Source organism: Hyaena hyaena, unplaced genomic scaffold (assembly GCF_003009895.1).
Source record: "Hyaena hyaena isolate Hyena2069 unplaced genomic scaffold, ASM300989v1 scaffold_219, whole genome shotgun sequence".
Classification (NCBI taxonomy): Eukaryota; Metazoa; Chordata; class Mammalia; order Carnivora; family Hyaenidae; genus Hyaena; species Hyaena hyaena.
The window spans coordinates 978,789-997,971 of record NW_024080850.1 but is presented as its reverse complement, the minus strand read 5'-3'; the positions used below and the strand labels follow the sequence as shown (position 1 = coordinate 997,971).

The following is a 19,183-nucleotide window of genomic DNA, read 5'->3' as shown; positions in this document are numbered from 1 at the left end:
CTTGGAATCTTCAGAGTGATAGAAGTGTTTTTTGGTAAGCTAATGAGAATGGCTGGTGGCTGGGGGGGCGGGGTGGTACTTAGATAGCTTCAGGATGGGGTCTCCTCACCAGAAGGACTTAACAGTTTGGAACTTTCAGCCTCACCACATCCTGACCTCCAGGAAAGGAAATGGGCCTGGAGACAGAGTGATGACCAATGAAAATCTCCATTAAAAAAACTCTGAATTGGCATTCAGAGAGCTCCTTTTTAATATATGTCATTTTTAATAAACCAGTAATAGTAACTTCCTGGGCTATATGAGCCATTCTAGCAAATTATCAAACCTAAGGTTGTGGGAACCCCTGATTTACAGCTTGTTGGTCAGAGGTACTGGTGGCCTGGGACTTGAGGCTGGCATCTGAAGACATGGGGGCAGTCTTATGGGATTGAACCCTTAACCTGTGAGGTCTGCACTAATTCTTGGACCTCCAGCTGGTGTCCACAGAGAATGAGAGAATTGTTTGGTGTAGAAAAGACAACATCTTTGGTGTCAGAAGTATAGTGAGAGTAGAAACAGTTTTTAGCTTGGATTTTTTTGTTTGTTGGTTTTTATTTTTGTCAGTAAAACACAAATAAGTAACATTGTGATTTATAATCTTTTGTTCATTAACTTTTAAATGTTTATTTATTTTGAGAGAGATACGGAGCATGAGTGGCGGAGGGGCAGGAAGACGGGGAGAATCCCAAGCAGGCTCTGCACTGCCAGCACAGAACCCCACATGGAGTTTGACCTCACAAACTGAGAGATCATGGCCTGAGTTGAAATTAAGAGTCAGACATTTAACCAACTAGGCCACCTAGGTGCCCCACAATCTTTTCTTTTAAAATATTTCTTAAACATAATGATCTCCTTATAAATAAGTATGATTCCTAAAGGTATTAACAACTTTATTGAGATATAATTCATATACCACATAATTCATTCATTTGAAGCATACTATCCAATGTTTTTCAGTTTATTCACAAGACTGTACAACCATCACTACAATGTAATTTTAAAATACTTTCATCCCTAACAGAAACCTCATTAGCAGTCAATGCCCATTCCCGCCTCCCACACTCCACCCCCAGTCAGAGCAACTACCTACCCATTTGTGATCTCTGTAGATAACTATTCTAAGCATCTCATAAAAATGGAATCATACAATATGTGTTTTTTTGTGCTGGTATCTTTCACTTAGCTTAATATTTCCAAGGTTAAACATGGTATAGCATATAACGGTAAAGTTGACACTTGAGCAAAGTGAGGGTTAGGGTCATGGACTCTGAAACAGTCAAAAATCTATAACTTTTGACTCTCAAAAACTTAACTAGTAATAGCTTACTGATGACTAGAAGCCTTAGCAATAACAAATAGCATACATTTTGTATATTATATGTATTATATACTGCATTTGCTACAATAAGGTAAGCTAGAGAAAAGAAAATGTTAAGAATATCATAAGAAAAAAATACATTTACGATACTGTATTGTATTTACTAAAAAAGATTCATGTATAGGTAGACCTGTGTAGTTCAAACTCATGTTGCTGAACAGTCAACTGTACATTTCTTTCTATTGTCAAATAAATATTGCACTGTATGAGATATACATTTTATTTATGCATTTACCAGTCGATGAACAGTTGGGCTGTTTCCATCTTTTGGATAAAATAAATAATGTTGTTACTGATGGTTACCAGAGGGGAGGTGGGAGGGTGGCGAGAGGGTAAAACAGGTGATGTGGATTAAGTGTCATACTTCAAGTGCTGAATCACTATACTGTACACCTAAAACTAATATAACACTATATGTTAACTAAAGTTTAAATATAAACTTAAAAAAATAAAATAAATAATGTTGCTATGAATATATATAAGTTTTTAGTAACAATTTTTATCTTAACGTCTACTTTATCTGATATTAAGATAGCCATCCAGCTTCTTTTGGGTATAATATACATGGTGTATCTTTCCCATCCTTCTTTCAATCCATTATATCTTTAAATTTAAAGTGTGTCTCCTGTAGACAGTATATATAGTTGGATCATGGGTTGTTGTTGTTGTTGTTTTTTAATATTCTGCCAATACCCTGAACCTGGGCGGTTCAGCTGTTTAAGTGTCCAACTCCTGGTTTTGGCCCAGGTCATGATTTCACAGCTTGCAAGTTTGAGCCCTGCATCAAGCTCTGCGTTGACAGTGCAGAGCTTGCTTGGGATTCTTTCTCTCCCTCTCTCTTTCTGTCCCTCCCCTGTTTACATGGTCTGCTTCTTTCTCTCTCTCAAGATAAATAACCTTTAAAAAAAAACATTAAATATTCTGCCAATCTCTGCCCTGTAAGTGTTTAATCCATTTAATGCAATTACTGATAAGGTAAGATTTACTTCTGTCAGTTTGCTATTTGTTTTCTATGTCTATGTCTTCTTTGTTTCTCTATTATTTTATTACTACCTTCTTCTGTGTTAAATAGATATTTTCTAGTGGGTCATTTTGATGATCTCATTATTTCTTTTATGATTTTTACAAGTCACTTTCTTAGTGTTGCTTCAGGATTACAATTAAGCTCTTAATTTATAACAATCTAATTTGGGTTAATATCAATTTAATTTCTATAGTATACAAAAACTTTGCATCTTTATAGCTCCATTCCTCCTCCTTGGTTTTGTCATACAAAGTACATTACTTATATATTTTATATACCTGCTAACACAGATTTATAATCATTGCTTTCGTAGTTTTAACTCACAAGAAAAAAAAGAGTCAAAACAAAAAACTATATTTATACAGTCTTTTATATTTTCCTATATAGTTATTTATATTAGTGCTCTTTATTCATGTGGGTTTGCATTACTGACTTGGATCTTTTCACTTCCACTTGAAAGATTCTCTTTAGTATTTTTGTAGGGCAGATCTGTTACAGACAAATTCTCTCAGTTTTTGTTTATCTGGAAATGCCTTAATTTCCCCTCCATTACTTGAAGAATAATTTTGCTAGATATAGAATTCTTGGTTGACAATCTTTTATTGTTTTTGTTAAAGTGCTTTGATTGTATCATCCAGGCCTTCTGGCCTGGATGGTTTCTGACAAGAAATCAGTTGTTAATCTGATTGAGAGTCCACTGTACAAGATTAGTGTGCTTCTTTATTATTGCTGTCAGGATTCTTTGTCTTTTGATAGTTTAGTTGTGATATATCTGGGTGTGGATCTCTTTGAGCTTCCTCATTGTGTAGATTAATGGTTTTTATAAAATTTGCTAGGTTTGGGACCATTATTTCTTCAAATATTCTTTCTTCCCCTTTCTTTCTCTCCTTGTGGGACTCTCAGTATGTATGTTGGCCTACTCAGTGGTGGTCTTTTTTTTTTTTTTTTTTTTTTAAAGCAGGCTTTATGTCCAACGTGGAGTCTAAACTCACAAGCCAGAGATCAAGAGTTGTATGCTCTACTGACTGAGCCAGCCAAGCAACCTTATAGGTTGGGCTTTTTTTTTTCATTTTATGATATTTTTTATAATTTTATTTTAGAGAGAGAGCATGCACAATTTCACATATTCATTTTAGATTCATTCCTAGCCACTTAATGTTTTTGATGTAACTGTAAAACCTTCACTTTTTTTGAATACAGTGTTATTGATGAATACACAATAATGAATATACAATGTTGATACACAATGTTACATTTCTTTCAGGTGTACAACATAGTGACTGAACAAGTTTATATGTTAGGTGTTTTTCCCGGTTGTTTATTGTTTTGATTTATGTGGAGAGACACTGTTCTCAAACTTCCCTTTAGTTCTTTGGGTATGCTTTCCATTAGTTCTCTGGGAATATTTAAAATAGCTGACTTAAAGTCTTATTGAAAGTAACTCCAGGGGCGCCTGGGTGGCTTAGTCGGTTAAGCGTCCGACTTTCGCTTAGGTCATGATCTCGCGGTTTGTGGGTTCGGGCTCCGCGTCGGGCTCTGTGCTGACTGCCAGCTCAGAGCCTGGAGCCTGTTTCAGTCTGTGACTCCCTCTCTCTCTGACCCTCCCCTGCTCACGCTGTCTCTCTCTCTCTCCTAGAAATAAAAAACATTAAAAAAAATTTTTCTAAAAAAAGAAAGTAACTCCAAGCCTGAGCTTCCTCAAAACGGTCTCTACTGACTACTTTGAGTAGGGGCTATACTTTGTTTCTTTGCACATTTCATTTTTGCTGTTGTTGTTAAAAGATGGATATTTTAAATAACATAAAGTAATAATTCTAGAAACAGATATTCTCCCCTTCCTGGGTGTACTGTATTTGTTTGTTTAGCAAATTTCCTGAACTGATTCTGTAAAGTCTGTGGTCTCTATTCAGCTTAGTGGTCAGTTAATAATTTGCAAGAGATTCCTTAAATAAATGCCTTGAGTGTCCGCCTTTGCTAAGATTCTGTGTGTGTGCTGAGACAGTTCTTCAATACTCTGACAGGCAGCTTCCAATATTGCCTTGGCCTTTAGCCGTCACATACTGCTTGTACAGACCCTTGAGATCAGCCAGAGGTGAGAACTTAGGGCCCTGTCAATTCTTCCTGGGAAGGTGCACAGCCTTTTCCATGTACATGGTCTTCCAGATTCCCAAGGATATTTGCTGCAGTTTTTGAAAGCCCCCTATGAACATCTCATTCCATAGCCTACTTTCTTTTTAATTTTTAGTCAGCTTCTTATTTGCCTCAACTATTATCATTCCCACAAGCAGCTGTGATGTTAAACAATTGCTACTAATGGTGTATCATAAGTATCCCAGGAGATAAGGCTGTTTACACTGAGCAAGAAATAAAAGACAAGGTCCTTGAATGGAGATTTCCAAGAAACTGCTAGACATGTCAAATAATGACATTTATCTGGGAAAGGTGCTTTTGGGGGAACTCTAAACCATTCTTGCCTCCTTTAGAGGCTATTGCTGTATTTCACCAATTTGTGGAGGTACTGGTTCTCAAGGCTATCATCAGAAAGCTGTATAAAAGGGAATGGGAATAGCACAAGATAAAATGTCACCAAGCTTGCTGTTCCAAGATATAGCAAATATTCTCAAATAAAAGTTCTCTGGATTTTTTTAAGCTTGCAGTTAATTTCCAGAACTCTGAAAAAGCTAATTTGAGAATTTCTGCCAATGTTCTCACTGCTTTTAGGGAGTAGATTTTCAAAGGTCCTTTCTCCACCAATCCTGCTGATGTTCTGTGTATAATATTTTGTGTGGATGTATATTTTCATTTCTCTTGGGTATGTAACTAGGACTGAAATTCCTAGGTCACATGTTAACTCTACATTTAACAAACTCTTTAACACAACTATGCTGTGCACTTTACATTCCCACTAGTAATGTATGAGGGTTCCGATTTCTCTACATCCTTGGCAATATTTGTTATTGTCAATCTTTTTAATAAGAGCCATCCTAGTAGGTGTGAAGTGATACCCATATTTTATGTTTGTTTTGTTTTTTTAAGTGAGCTCTATGCCCAATGTGGGTCTCGAACTCATGACCTTGAGATCAAGAGTTGCATGCTCTAATGACTGACCCAGCCAGGTGCCCCTCACATTGTGTTTTTGATTTGTATTTCCACAATGACTAATTATGCTGAACATCTCTTCATGTGTTGCTGGCCATATAAATAGCATTTTGGAGAAATATCTGTTCAAATCATTTATCCATTTGTAAACCGAACTATTTGCCTTTTTATCATTGAGTTGTAAGAGTTCTTTATATATTCTGGATACAAGTCTCTTGTCAGATATCTGATCTTGAAATATTTTCTCCAAATGGTGGTTATTTTTTCACTTTACTGATGGTATAATTTGTAGCACAAAATATTTTAATTTTGCTTTATCGGTTTTTCTTTGATGCTTATGCTTTTGATGTATCTACAAAGGTTCTGCTTAACTCAAGGTCACTAAGATTGGCTCCTACGTTTTCTCCTAAGAGTTTTATAGCTTCAGCTCTTACATTTGGGTCTGATCCACTTTCAGTTAGAGGTATGGGTTCAATTTCATGCTTTTGTATATACAGATATCCAGTGTCTCCAAACCATTTGCTGAACAGACTACTCTTTCCTCTACTGAATTGTCTTGGCATCCTTATCAAAACAATAAACTGACCATAAATGTAAAGGTATATTTCTGGACTCTCAATTCTATTTTATTATCTATATGTCTAATCTTATCTTGGTATATTGTCTTGATTACTGTAAGTTTGTAGCAAGCCTTGAAATTGGGAAGTGTGCCTCCTCTTACTTTGTTTTGTTTTCATCAAGACTGTTTTGGCTGTTCTAAGTTCCTTGCAATTCCATATGAATTTGGGGTCAGCTTATCAATTTCTACATAAAAGTTAGTTGGTATTCTGAATGGGATGACACTGGATCTTCAGATCAATTTGGATCAACTTGGGGAGTATTAACATCTTAAAAATATTAAGATGTTTTCCCATTTTAGATCTTCTTTAATTACTTTCAACAGTGTTTTATAATTTTAAGAATATAAATTATACATATCTTTTGTTAAACATATTCCTAAGTATTTTATTATTTTTGATGCTATTGTGAATGGAATTTCATTTTTCAATTGTTCATTGCAAGTGTGTAAGAACACAATTGACTTCTATATATTGATCTTACTTTCTGTAACCTTGTTGTACTTGTTACTTCTAGAATTTTTTTATTGGATACCTTAGGTTTTTCAATATACAAAATCATGTCATCTGCAAACAGATAGTTTTAATTCTTCCTTTCAAATCAGAATGCCTTTTATTTCTTTTTCTAATTGCTCTAGCTACATTCTAGTCCAATGTTGAACAGAAGTGGTAAAAGTGGACATCTCTGTCTTATTCTGGTCTTAGGGGGAAAACTTTCAGTCTTTCACTATTAAGTAATAGGTTAGTTGTGTGCTTTTCTCAGATTACCTTTATCAGGTTAAGGAAGTTCCTTTTTATTCCTGCTTTGTTGATCATTTTTATCAAAAAAAGTGTTAGATTTTATCATGCGCTTTTTCTGTGTCTGCTTAGATGACCATATGGTTTTTGTCTTTTATTCTATTAATATTACGCATTATTTTAATTGATTTTTGGATATTAAACCTACCTTGTATTCCTGGATAAATCCCACTCGGTCATGGCATACAATTCTTTTTATATGTTGCTGGATTCAGTTTACTAGAAGATTTTTACATCTATATTCAGAGGAGATAATAGTCTGTAGTTTTCTTTCCTTATGATGTCTTTGTCTGTTTTTGGTATCTGGGTACTACTGGCCTCACAGGATGAATGATAGAGGTGTTTCCTCCTCTTCTATGTTTTGGAGAAGTTTGTGAAGGATTAGTACTAATTTTTCTTTGAATACTTAGGAATAACCAGTGAAACAATCTGGGTCAGAGTTTTTCTTTGTGGGTAGTTTTTTCGTTACTGATTGAATGTCTTAATTTGTTTTATAGGCTTATTCAGACTTTCTGCTTCTTCTTGAATCAACTTCAGTAGTCTATGTCTTCCTGGAATTAGTCCTTTCATCTAAATTATCTAATTTATTGGTATACAATATTCTTAGTATCCCCTATTAATTCTTTTTATTTCTATATGGTTTGTTCCACTTGTTTTTGTAAATAAAATTGTATTAGCTGAAGTCATGCTCATTCATTTGCATATTATCTATGGCTACCTATACTAAAACTTCACAGCTGAACAGTTGTGACAAACATGATATTTTTTTGGCCCAAAAAGCAAAAAACATTTACTATCTGGGCCTTTATAGAAAAAAATATGCTGACCTCTGGCTAAGAAGAATAAAATAACAGTTGAAGTACTCAGGTCAAAATGGAGCAAAGGGCTTTAGAGAAAGTATTAGAGGCAGAATAAAGTGTGGAGTGAATGAACTGTGATCTAGTTTTTAAGTCTTAGCTCAAAGCTTCATTCCTACCCCTCAGACATCATCATTTCTGAGGGAACAAACACATTCCCAGACCAGATTCAGTACAAAGATTGAGCTTCGTGGAATAAAGAGGAAATTAAAAAACAAAAAGTATTTTGGGCAACTAGGGATAGATTAAGAAAGGCTAATACTGTGAGTAACTTCATTCCTTGGTTGAGGGTCCTATTACTCTAGGGTACACTTTCAGAAAGCAACATAAAGGCTCAGAAAGCACAACTTTCCCAATAAGTCTTGAATAGCATGAAAGGCTACTGAAGAGGGATCTTCCAGCTCCCCTCCTGTCTTCACAAAGGGAGAGTGAATCCATTCTTTCTTCTTCTTTTTTTTTTGAGGGTGAGGAGGGGCAGAAGGAGAGGAAGAGAAAGAATCTCAAGCAGGCTCCACACTCAGCATGGAACCCAAAGCGGGGCTTGATCCCATAACCAAAAAATCATTATCTGAGTCTAAATCAAGAGTCAGATGCTTAACTGACTGAGCCCCAATTCTTTCTTTTCATGCCAATACCATCTTTTTTATAATTAAAAAAAATGTTTTTAATTTTTTTTAATGTTTTATTTCTAGGAGAGAGAGAGAGACAGCGTGAGCAGGGGAGGGTCAGAGAGAGAGGGAGTCACAGACTGAAACAGGCTCCAGGCTATGAGCCAGCAGCCAGCACAAAGCCCGATGCGGACTTCGAACCCACAAACCGCGAGACCACGACCTAAGCGAAAGTCGGACGCTTAACCGAATAAGCCACCCGGGCGCCCCTTATAATTAAAAAAATTTATTAATAATAGTTTATTGTCAAGTTGGTTTCCATACAACACCCAGTGCTCATCCCCACAAGTGCTCTCCTCCATGCCCATCACCCCCTTCCCTTCTCCCCCATACCCACCAGTCCTCAGTTTGTTCTCAACATTCAGGAGTCTCTCATGGTTTGCCTCCCTCCCTCTCCCCCCATTTTCCTCCATTAAGTTCCTCCTAATCCTCCTATACGTGCAAACATATGGCAGCTGTCCTTCTCTGCCTGACTTATTTCACTCAACATAACACCCTCAAGATCCATCCATGTTGCTACACATGGCCAGATTTCCTTATTTCTCATTGCCATGTAGTATTCCATTGTGTCGATAAACCGCATCTTCTTGATCCATTCATCAGTTGATGGACACTTAGGCTCTTTCCATGTTTTGGCTATTGTTGAGAGTGCTGCTATGAACATTGGGGTACATGTGCCCCTATGCATCAGCACTCCTGTATCCCTTGGGTAAATTCCTAACAATGCTATTACTGGGTCACAGGGGAGTTCTATTGTTAATTTTTTGAGGAACCTCCACACTGTTTTCCAGAGGGGCTGTACCAGTTTGCATTCCCACCAACAGTGTAGGACGGTGCCCGTTTCTCCACATCCTCGCCAGCATCTAGAGTCCTCTGATTTGCTCATTTTAGCCACTCTGACTGGTGTGAGGTGGTATCTCAGTGTGGTTTTGATTTGTATTTCCCTGATGAGGAGGGATGCTGAGCATCATTTCATGTGTCTGTTGGCCATCTGGATGTCCTCTTTGGAGAAGTGTCTGTTCATATCTTCTGCCCATTTCTTCACTGGGTAGTCTGTTTTTCGGGTGTGGAGTTTGATGAGTTCTTTACAGATTTTGGATACTAGCCCTTTATCTGATATGTCATTTGCAACTATCTTTTCCCATTCCATCGGTTGCCTATTAGTTTTATGGATGGTTTCCTTTGCCATGCAGAAGCTTTTAACCTTGATGAGGTCCCAATAGTTTATTTTTGCTCTTGACTCCCTTGCCTTTGGGGATGTGTCAAGTAAGAAACTGCTGCGGTGGAGGTCAAGGAGGTTGTTTCCTGCTTTCTCCTCTAGGGTTTTGATGGTTTCCTGTCTCACATTCAGGTCCTTTATCCATTTTGAGTTTATTTTCGTGTATGCTGTGAGAAAATGATCTAGTTTCATCCTTCTGCATATTGCTGTCCAGTTCTCCCGGCACCATCTGTTAAAGAGGCTGTCTTTTTTCCATTGGATACTCTTTCTTTCCTGCTTTGTCAAAAATTAGTTGGCTGTATACTTTTGGGTCCAATTCTGAGTTTTCAATTCTATTCCATTGGTCTATGTGTCTGTTTTTGTGCCAATACCATACTGTCTTGATGATGATGGCTTTGTAGTAGAAGCTAAAGTCTGGGATGGTGATGCCTCCTGTTTTGGTTTTCTTCTTCAATATTACTTTGGCTACTCGGGATCTTTTGTGGTTCCATACAAATTTTAGGATAGTTTGTTCTAGTTTTGAGAAGAATGCTGGTGCAATTTTGACTGGGATTGCATTGAATGTATAGATAGATGGCTTTGGGTAGTAATGACATTTTAACTATATTTATTCTTCCAATCTATGAGCATGGAATGTTTTTCCATTTCTTTGTGTCTTCTTCAATTTCCTTCATAAGTTTTCTATAGTTTTCATCATACAGATCTCTTGTATCCTTGGTTAGGTTTATTCCTAAGTATTTTATGGTTTTTTGTGCAATTGTGAATGGGATTAGTTTCTTGATTTCTCTTTCTGTTGCTTCATTGTTGGTGTATAAAAATGCAGCCGATTTCTGTACGTTGATTTTGTACGGTGCAACTTTGCTGAATTCTTGGATCAGTTCTAGTAGGCTTCTGGTGGAGTCTGTCGGGTTTTCTATGTAGAGTGTCATGTCATCTGCAAAAAGTGAAAGTTTGACTTCTTTGCCAATTCTGATGCCTTTGATTTCCTTTTGTTGTCTGACGGCTGATGCTAGAACTTCCAGCACTATGTTAAACAACAGTGGTGAGAGTGGACATCACTGTCGTGTTCCTGATCTCAGGGGGAAAGCTCTCAGTTTTTTCCTGTTGAGGATGATGTCAGCTGAGGGCTTCTCATAGATGGCTTTTATGATGTTTAAGTAAGTTCCTTCTATCCCAACTTTCTTGAGGGTCTTTATTAAGATGGGATGCTGTATTTTGTCAAATGCTTTTTCTGCATCTATTGACAGGATCATATGGTTTTTATCTTTTCTTTTGTTGATGTGATGTATCACACTGATTGATTTGCGAATATTGAACCAGCCCTGTAACCCAGGAATGAATCCCTCTTGATCTTGGTGGATAATTCTTTTTATGTGCTATTGAATTCGATTTGCAAGTATCTTGTTGAGGATTTTTGCATCTGTATTCATCAAGGATATTGGCCTGTAGTTCTCCTTTTTTGCTGGGTCTCTGTCTGGCTTGGGAATCAAAGTGATGCTCATGCCAATACAATCTTGAAAATTTACCATGACAGCACGTGTCATATAGGTTTTACCTGTTTGTGACTCTCTCACAATTCACCTTGGCATATGCAGGCTCTGTGTAAGGTACACTCCTCACCCTTCACATCACAAACACTCCTCTGTCTTCATTTCCATTAGCAACACCTGAACTGTCTGCAATCTCTGCCCATCATAAGGGCCAGCAACATCCAAATCCTTTCAGCGGAAAGCCAAAGGCAGTTTCCACATGAGAAAAACTCCATAAACAGCATCTAATCTATGATTAGTAACTCCCCAGAGGCAATCATTCCAACTAATAGATGATATATCACAGAAAATGACCTAGGTGTAAAATTACTTCTTTATGGAAGCCTGGGCAATTAGACCCAAACAAGCTATTCTGGGTGAACTATTATAATGTTATATCATGTGTAGAGGCAATGGGAATGTCTATTATTCCAGATGTGATGTGAGGTTTCCTACCAATATGTTTGTTGTCAGTCCAGCTTAACTCTCAGCCCTGACAACAAGAAGTAACTGGGGCTGAATGGAAGCTATGGGCCTATCACTGAAAGGCTCTGTGGCTAAGCAAGTTCCTTAAATTATAGCAAAGAACCCCTAGGTAATCTGAGACCCTGTCAGTGTAATACAAATATGTCAACTCTCCCTCATCTATGCCTCATTCTGAGACAAATGCTAGTCCATCATCCAACTGTCCTTTCCCTGAGAAGCATCTCATACACCTCCAAGTTCTAGGCATTTACCTCTAAAATCTCAAGTCTTGCCTCAGGGCACCTGGTGGCTCAGTCATTAGAGAATGCAACTCATGCAGGATTGTGAGTTCAAGCCCCACGTTGGACATAGAGATTACTTAACAAAATAATAAACTAATAAACAAAAATAAAATCTCAACCCTTGCATCTCCAGTTCAACTTGAGGCTCACTTCTGGGAGTTGCAAAGTAGAAGAGACTTCCAAAGTAGAGAGAAGTACTTCTTCCAGCTTTGCTCACTCTTTACTTTGTCATACTTGTCTTTACTCCAGAACATAGTATATGGCTTTATTCTTGTATCTGCCTGTCAACTAGCTTCTCAGCCACCAGTTTTCATGGTGGTCCCTCCTCAACATCACTGACAGCATTATTTCTACCCCAACATGCTGCAGAGAAGGAAAATAAATCATATCACTCTCACTTTAAAACCTGTTGCACAAGTGCCACTGCCAGCAGCATGTACCTGAATCTTGCCCCCACCCAGCTCTCAGCCTTGCCCCTCCACCTGCCTCTTATGCATCCTATAGGTGTCAGCCAAGGTGGATGACCCCAGCCTCCCAGAAAGAGCCATTCTCTTCCACTTCCATGCCTTCACACACAGTTTATTTCCCAAGTGCACTTTTATAGCTGGCAAAATGCAGCCTAGAGGCTCCCTCTGTTATGGACTCTTTCTGACTTAAGGTATTCTCTTACAGCTCCTACAGCACTCTCTTCATATGTTTGACAATTCTCTGAGTACTAGAATCCCACACTTTCATACTTTTCCACTAGGCTATGGAAGGCCATTCAATGGCTAGAATTAGCTAATAAAGATCTAAGGCCAAACATCCTGTAGTAACAAGTATCTGGTAACTGAATTAGCCACCAGGAATGAAGAAAGGAAGCACAGCAGAAAGTTACTGCTGTTATCATAAAAGTATATGAATTAGTAACATTCCATCAAAGCCCTTAAAATAGAGCCCCAAAACTACTTCCCATAAACCTATAGATTCCATGTGCCTCTACAAAATTCCTCAACAATTCACTTCTCAAAACTGTGCCGGAAATAGTTTATGGAATGAATATCAGTAATCCATTGGAATACAGTAGAGTTAATGGGTGAAAGTTAAATTAAAATTCTTTATGATCCAAAGTTTGGATTTCTTGTTAACCTCTATTTCTTTTAGGCCTGGGCCTATTTCTTCTGCCTCACACCTATACCAACTTTAATATTACACCTTTACTTGCATCAGACCAGTCCCTGAATTATATCTTTACATTCCATCAGACCAGTCCCTGAAGGTAGCCAAAAGCTTACCTGAGCTGAGATGCCAACAAGGAGCAGCCACTTCTGATACTCATCAGTCCGGTAGTGGATCATCTGGCACCCTGCCAGACTGGCATGTCTATCAAACATCTTCACAGGCTGAGAGTCACCTTCCATGCTCCAGTGGTAGACAGTGGTCTCAGTCACAAGGGCAACAGTATTCACAGAAACCCATTTCCAGAAAACCACCTCTTCTGCCATGGTATGAGACTTCATTTTACTCTTCATTTCAATATTAAAGATTTGAAGTGTCTTCCCAGCTAGTATTTGATGTAATGGAGATTAGAGAAAGATAAATTAAAAATCTGAAAGATAAATTCTTACACTCTTATTTATTCATTTATTTTTATTTATTTAAAGTTTATTTTACTTATTTTGAGAGAGAGCGTGAGCACAGGAAGGGCAGAAAGAGGAGGGAAAGCGAATCCCAAGCTCAAACCACAAACCTGTGAGATCATGACCTGAGCTGAAACCAAGAGTTGGATGATAAACCAATTGAGCCACCCAGGAGCCCCCATATTCTTACACTATTAATTCTGACTCCTGTTAATATTACTTTAAGTTGTAAAACTTATAGCCAATCTGATAAAGAGGGGAAAGAAAGCTGCCTACATAGTAATTAACCATACCCTGATGTCTCAATATTGATAAGAGCCTCCTTCTTCAGAAGAATGTAAAAGTGTGTAAATGTAGAATATATGAATAACAATCGGAAATTAGTTCTTTTTGTAAAAACATTTTAAATGTTTCTTTATATTTGAGAGACAGAAACAGAGTGCAAATGGGGGAGGGGCACAGAGAGAGGGAGACAGAATTTAAAGCAGGCTCCAGGCTCCAAGCTGTCAGCACACAGCCCAATGCAGGGCTGGAACTCACAAGCCATGAGATCATGACCTGGGTCGAAGTTGGACACTTAACTGACTGAGACACCCAAGGCTCCCCAGAAATTAGTTCTTTTGAAGCAACTATCAAGAGAATCAGTTTTAAGTTGATTTCTTCTAGTTTTAAAATATTTCTGGATAAGTCAGCAAAAAAAAAAAAGACAATCTTTCTTTGGCATCTCCAACTTTCAGGAAAGAATACTATCATCCTTTCAAATTAAACAACTTCTCCACATAACAGCGTCATTTTGTCTTAAATTCTAGACCAGTGCTGTTAAATACAATTTTCTACCATGTTGGAAATGTTCTGTACTAGCCCTATCCAGTAGAGAAGACACCAGCTACATGTGGCTATTAGGCATTTAAAATGTGTCTGGTCACTTCTCCAAAGAGGACATCCAGATGGCCAACAGATACATGAAACGATGCTCAGCATCCCTCCTCATCAGGGAAATACAAATCAAAACCACACTGAGATACCACCTCACGCCAGTCAGAGTGGCTAAAATGAGCAAATCAGAGAACTCTAGATGCTGGCGAGGATGTGGAGAAACGGGCACCCTCCTACACTGTTGGTGGGAATGTAAACTGGTACAGCCCCTCTGGAAAACAGTGTGGAGGTTCCTCAGGAAACTAACAATAGAACTCCCCTATGACCCAGCAATAGCACTGCTAGGAATTTACCCAAGGGATACAGAAATGCTGAGGCATAGGAGCACATGTACCCCAATGTTCATAGCAGCACTCTCCACAATAGCTAAAACATGGAAAGAGCCTAAGTGTCCATCAACAGATGAATGGATCAAGAAGATGTGGTTTATCTATACCATGGAATACTACATGGCAATGAGAAACAATGAAATCTGGCCATGTGTAGCAACATGGATGGACCTTGAGGGGGTTATGCTGAGCGAAATAAGTCAGGCAGAGAAGGACAAATACCATATGTTTGCACGTATAGGAGGATTAGGAGGAACTTGACGGAGGAACAAGGGGGAGAAGAAGGGCAGAAATGGTGGGGGAAAGGGAGAGAAGCAAACCATGAGAGACTCTTGAATGCTGACAAAAACTGAGGACTGATGGATGTGGGGGGGAGGGGGGGATGGGCATGGAGGAGGGCACTTTGGGGATGAGCACTGAGTGTTATGTAGAAACTAATTTGACAATAAACTATTTGTAAAAAAAAATAAAAATAAAAAATAAAAATAAAATGTGTCTGGTAACACACCTTTAAGGAAACTGAATTTTTATTTTCATTTAACTTTAATTAATTTAAATTTAAACAACTTCATGTGGCTAGCATCCAATAGGACAGCTAGGTTCTAGACAAAAGGCTTTAGTATCCATCCTCTGGTAAGAGACTCATATTGTTTTCACCTCTGATAAAAAGTTGAGTTTTGATCTTTGTACCTATGCAAAACTTAGAACTAACATGAAATACTGCTTCCCCCCAAATCAGGACCATTGCAAGGATTTTTTAACCACTTTTTTTTGGTACTGTACTGGATATCCCAGCTAATGCAATAATGCAAGAAAAGTAAAAGGCATAAAGACAAAAAAAGAAGTAAAGCTGCCTTCATTCACACACAACATAACTGTTTACAAAGAAAATCCTAAGGAATCTATCAATCTACAAAGCATTATCAGCACTAATAAGTGAATGTAACAACTGCAGGATATGAGGTCAATACACAAAAATATCAATTGAATTTCTAGATGCCAGCAGCAAACAATTTGGAAATAAAATTTTAAACAGAACTGTAGTATCACTAAAAGGAAAAAAAATCCCTGCCAATCAAGAATCCTATATCCAGCAAAACTGTCCTTAAATAAGCACATATGTCACTATAGGATAACTTTAGAGCTAAAAGAACATAATTCATAAATAAAATATCCAATTTTGAGAAAACATTTATGAGTTTATTGTGAATTATGACTCCAAGGGAGGTGGAAAATACAAATTTTTGTGAAATTATGTAAATAATGCCAGGTCATAAATTGTATTGCCTTATTGGTATATTTGCATAAGTTGCAAATATCATTGACATTTATGATGAAAAACAATGAAACAATAAAATAATATAATAACTCCAAAAAAAAAATTCAAATAGGAAAAAGAAATTAAAACGTTCCAAGATAAACAAAAGCTAAAGGAGTTTGGTGCCAGTAGTAAGTGCTGCTAAAGGGATTCCTGCAGGTTGAAATGAAAGGACATTAGATAGTAACTCAAAGCCATCTGAAGAAAGGTCTTAATAAAAGTAAATACATAGGCAATTGTAAAAGCTAATACTATTGTAACTTTGGTTTGTAACTCCATCTTTTGTTTTCAACATGATTTAATAGACTAAAACATTAAAAAAATCAATGAATAGTCTAGAAACTAGTATTATAATCACCCTGTAACTATACTTTTTGTTTTCTACATAACTCAAGAGATGAATGTATGAGAAAGAATTATTAGTTTATGTTTCTGGATACACAATGTATAAAGACATAATTCTGTGATAATAACTAAAGAAGTGGGAATGGAGATGTAAAGGAACAGAGTTTTTGTATGTTATCAACAGTTAAAACAAAAAGAGAGGGAGGCAAACCAAAAGAGACTCTTAAATACAGAGAATAAACTGGGGTGGGTGGGGCAGTGGGGGAGAGGGGAAAATGGGTGATGGGCATTGAGGAGGGTTCTTGTTGGGATGAGCACTGGGTGTTGTATGTAAGTGATGAACCACGGGAATCTACCCCAAAACCAAGAGCACACTTTACACACTGCATGTTAGCCAATTTGACAATAAATTATATCAAATAAATAAGTAAATAATAAATAAAAACTTTGTATAAAAAATGTTAAGCCAGTATAATTTCAAATTCGACTGTTATAACTTCAGAATGTTAAATATAGTTTCCACAGCAAATATAAAGACAATAGCTATAGAATATACAGAAAAGAAACAAGAAAGGAGTTTAAATGTTTTCACTAAAACAAAAACAAAACCAACTAAACATAAGGAAAGATAGTAATGCAAGAAATGAAGGACAAAAAAGCCAGAAAGTATATAGAAAACAAATAGTAAAATGACAGAAAAATCCTTCCTCATCAGTACACATTAAGTGTAAATGGATTAAACTCTCCAATCAAAAGACATCGACTGGAAAAATAGAGAGAAAAACATGATCCAACTACAGGATATCTTACAAGATTCACTTTAGAACCAAAGACAAAAAGATGTCAAAAGTGAAAGGATGAAAAAAGATATTCCATGAAAACTGAAAGAAAGCAGGGTGGTTAATTTCAGACAAAATAAACTTTAAATTTAAAAAACTGCAAAGAAACATCCTGTTAAGTGAAATAACCCACTCATAAAAAGACATATATTGCATGATTCTACATATATTAGGTATCTAGAGTAGTCAAAATCATAGAGACAGAAAGTATAATGGTAGATGCCAGGGAGAGAGAGAGGAAGTCCCTCATTCCCTCCTCTCTCAGTTATTGTTTAATGCATACAGAGTTTCAGTTTTTCAAAAGGAAAAGAATAGTTCTGAAGGTGGATGGTACTGATGGGTGTACAACAATACGAATGTGCTTACACTAAAAAATGGTTACTATAATAAATTTCATTATATGTATTAAGCCACAATGTTTTCTTCTTTTTTTTTTAATTTTTCTTTCTTAGTTTATTGTCAAGTTGGTTTCCATATAACACCTAGTGTTCATCACAAGTGCCCTTTACCCCCCCTCCCCTCTCCCCAACTCCCATCAGCCCTCAGTTTGTTCTCAGCATTCAAGAGTCTCTCATGGTTTGCCTGCCTTCCTCTCCCCAACTATTTGTCCCCTTCTTCTCCCCCATGGTCCTACCTTAAGTTCCTCCTAATCCATCTATACATGCAAACATATGGTATCAATTTTTAAAAATTGAAAAAAAAAGTTAGAGATTTCAATATCCCACTCTCAATAATTAGCCAGACAAAAAAATATATTTGAATACTACTGACAAATTCAACCTGACATCTTTAGAACATATCACCCAACAAGAAAATACATTCTTTCCAAGTATACCTGGAACATATTCGAGAACAGATCATGTGCTGCACCATAAAAAAGTCTTAGGAGATTTTAAAATTTGAAATCACATAAAATAAGTTATCTGATTATAAGAGAATTATTAGAAATCAACAATAGAAAAAAGTGTGGGATAGTCCCAAAGTTTGGAAATTCAACAACATACATGTAAATAACCCATGGAGCAAATACACTGTTTTAAATGTCAAGATCATAAAAAATGATCTCTGTGGCTCCCGGCTGGCTCAGCATGCAACTCTTAATCTCAGGGTTGTGAGTTTGAGCCTCATGTTGGCTGTACAGGCTACTTAACTAAATAAATATCTTTAAAAATTTTCCTTTCAAAAGAAGATCTCAAATCAACAAAGTTTCCACCTTAATAAACTACAGAAAGAGCCAACTAAACCCAAAGCAACAAAAAATAGACTTTTTTTAGAGATTAAGAGTAAAGCAAAAATCAAGGAAAGATAACAGAAAAATAATAATAAAAATCAATAAAACAAAAAGTTGGCTTTTCACAACAATCAAGAAAACTGACAAACCTTAGACTGGTCAAGAAAAAAAGATAAACCCAAATTACCAAAATCATGAATAAAAGAGAGGACACCATTGGTGATCTTGAAGAAATTAAAAAGATTACCAGTGAAGAGTATGAACAATTTTATGCCAACACATTAGAAGAAGACTTAGATAACTTGTATACAAGTTCCTAGTAAGATAAATTACCAAAACTGAGACAAGGAAGAAAATCTGAACAGATTTACAGCAAGTAAAGAAGTTGAGTTCTTTTTTTTTTTTTTTTTTTTTTTATTTCTAGGAGAGAGAGAGAGAGAGACAGCGTGAGCAGGGGAGGGTCAGAGAGAGAGGGAGTCACAGACTGAAACAGGCTCCAGGCTCTGAGCTGGCAGTCAGCACAGAGCCCGACGCGGGGCTCGAACCCACGAACTGTGAGATCATGACCTAA

At 37.0% G+C, this 19,183-nt stretch overlaps 1 protein-coding gene across 1 annotated transcript in view; it reads right to left on the bottom strand.

The window, feature by feature from the left end:
• CLTCL1 (clathrin heavy chain like 1) overlaps nucleotides 1–19,183 on the bottom strand; it is a 109,455-nt gene that overhangs the window by 64,573 nt on the left and 25,699 nt on the right. The window contains exon 3 of the mRNA XM_039242866.1: nucleotides 13,270–13,538. Coding sequence (XP_039098797.1) covers nucleotides 13,270–13,538 — 269 coding nt within the window. The remainder of the gene's footprint in view (nucleotides 1–13,269; nucleotides 13,539–19,183) is intronic.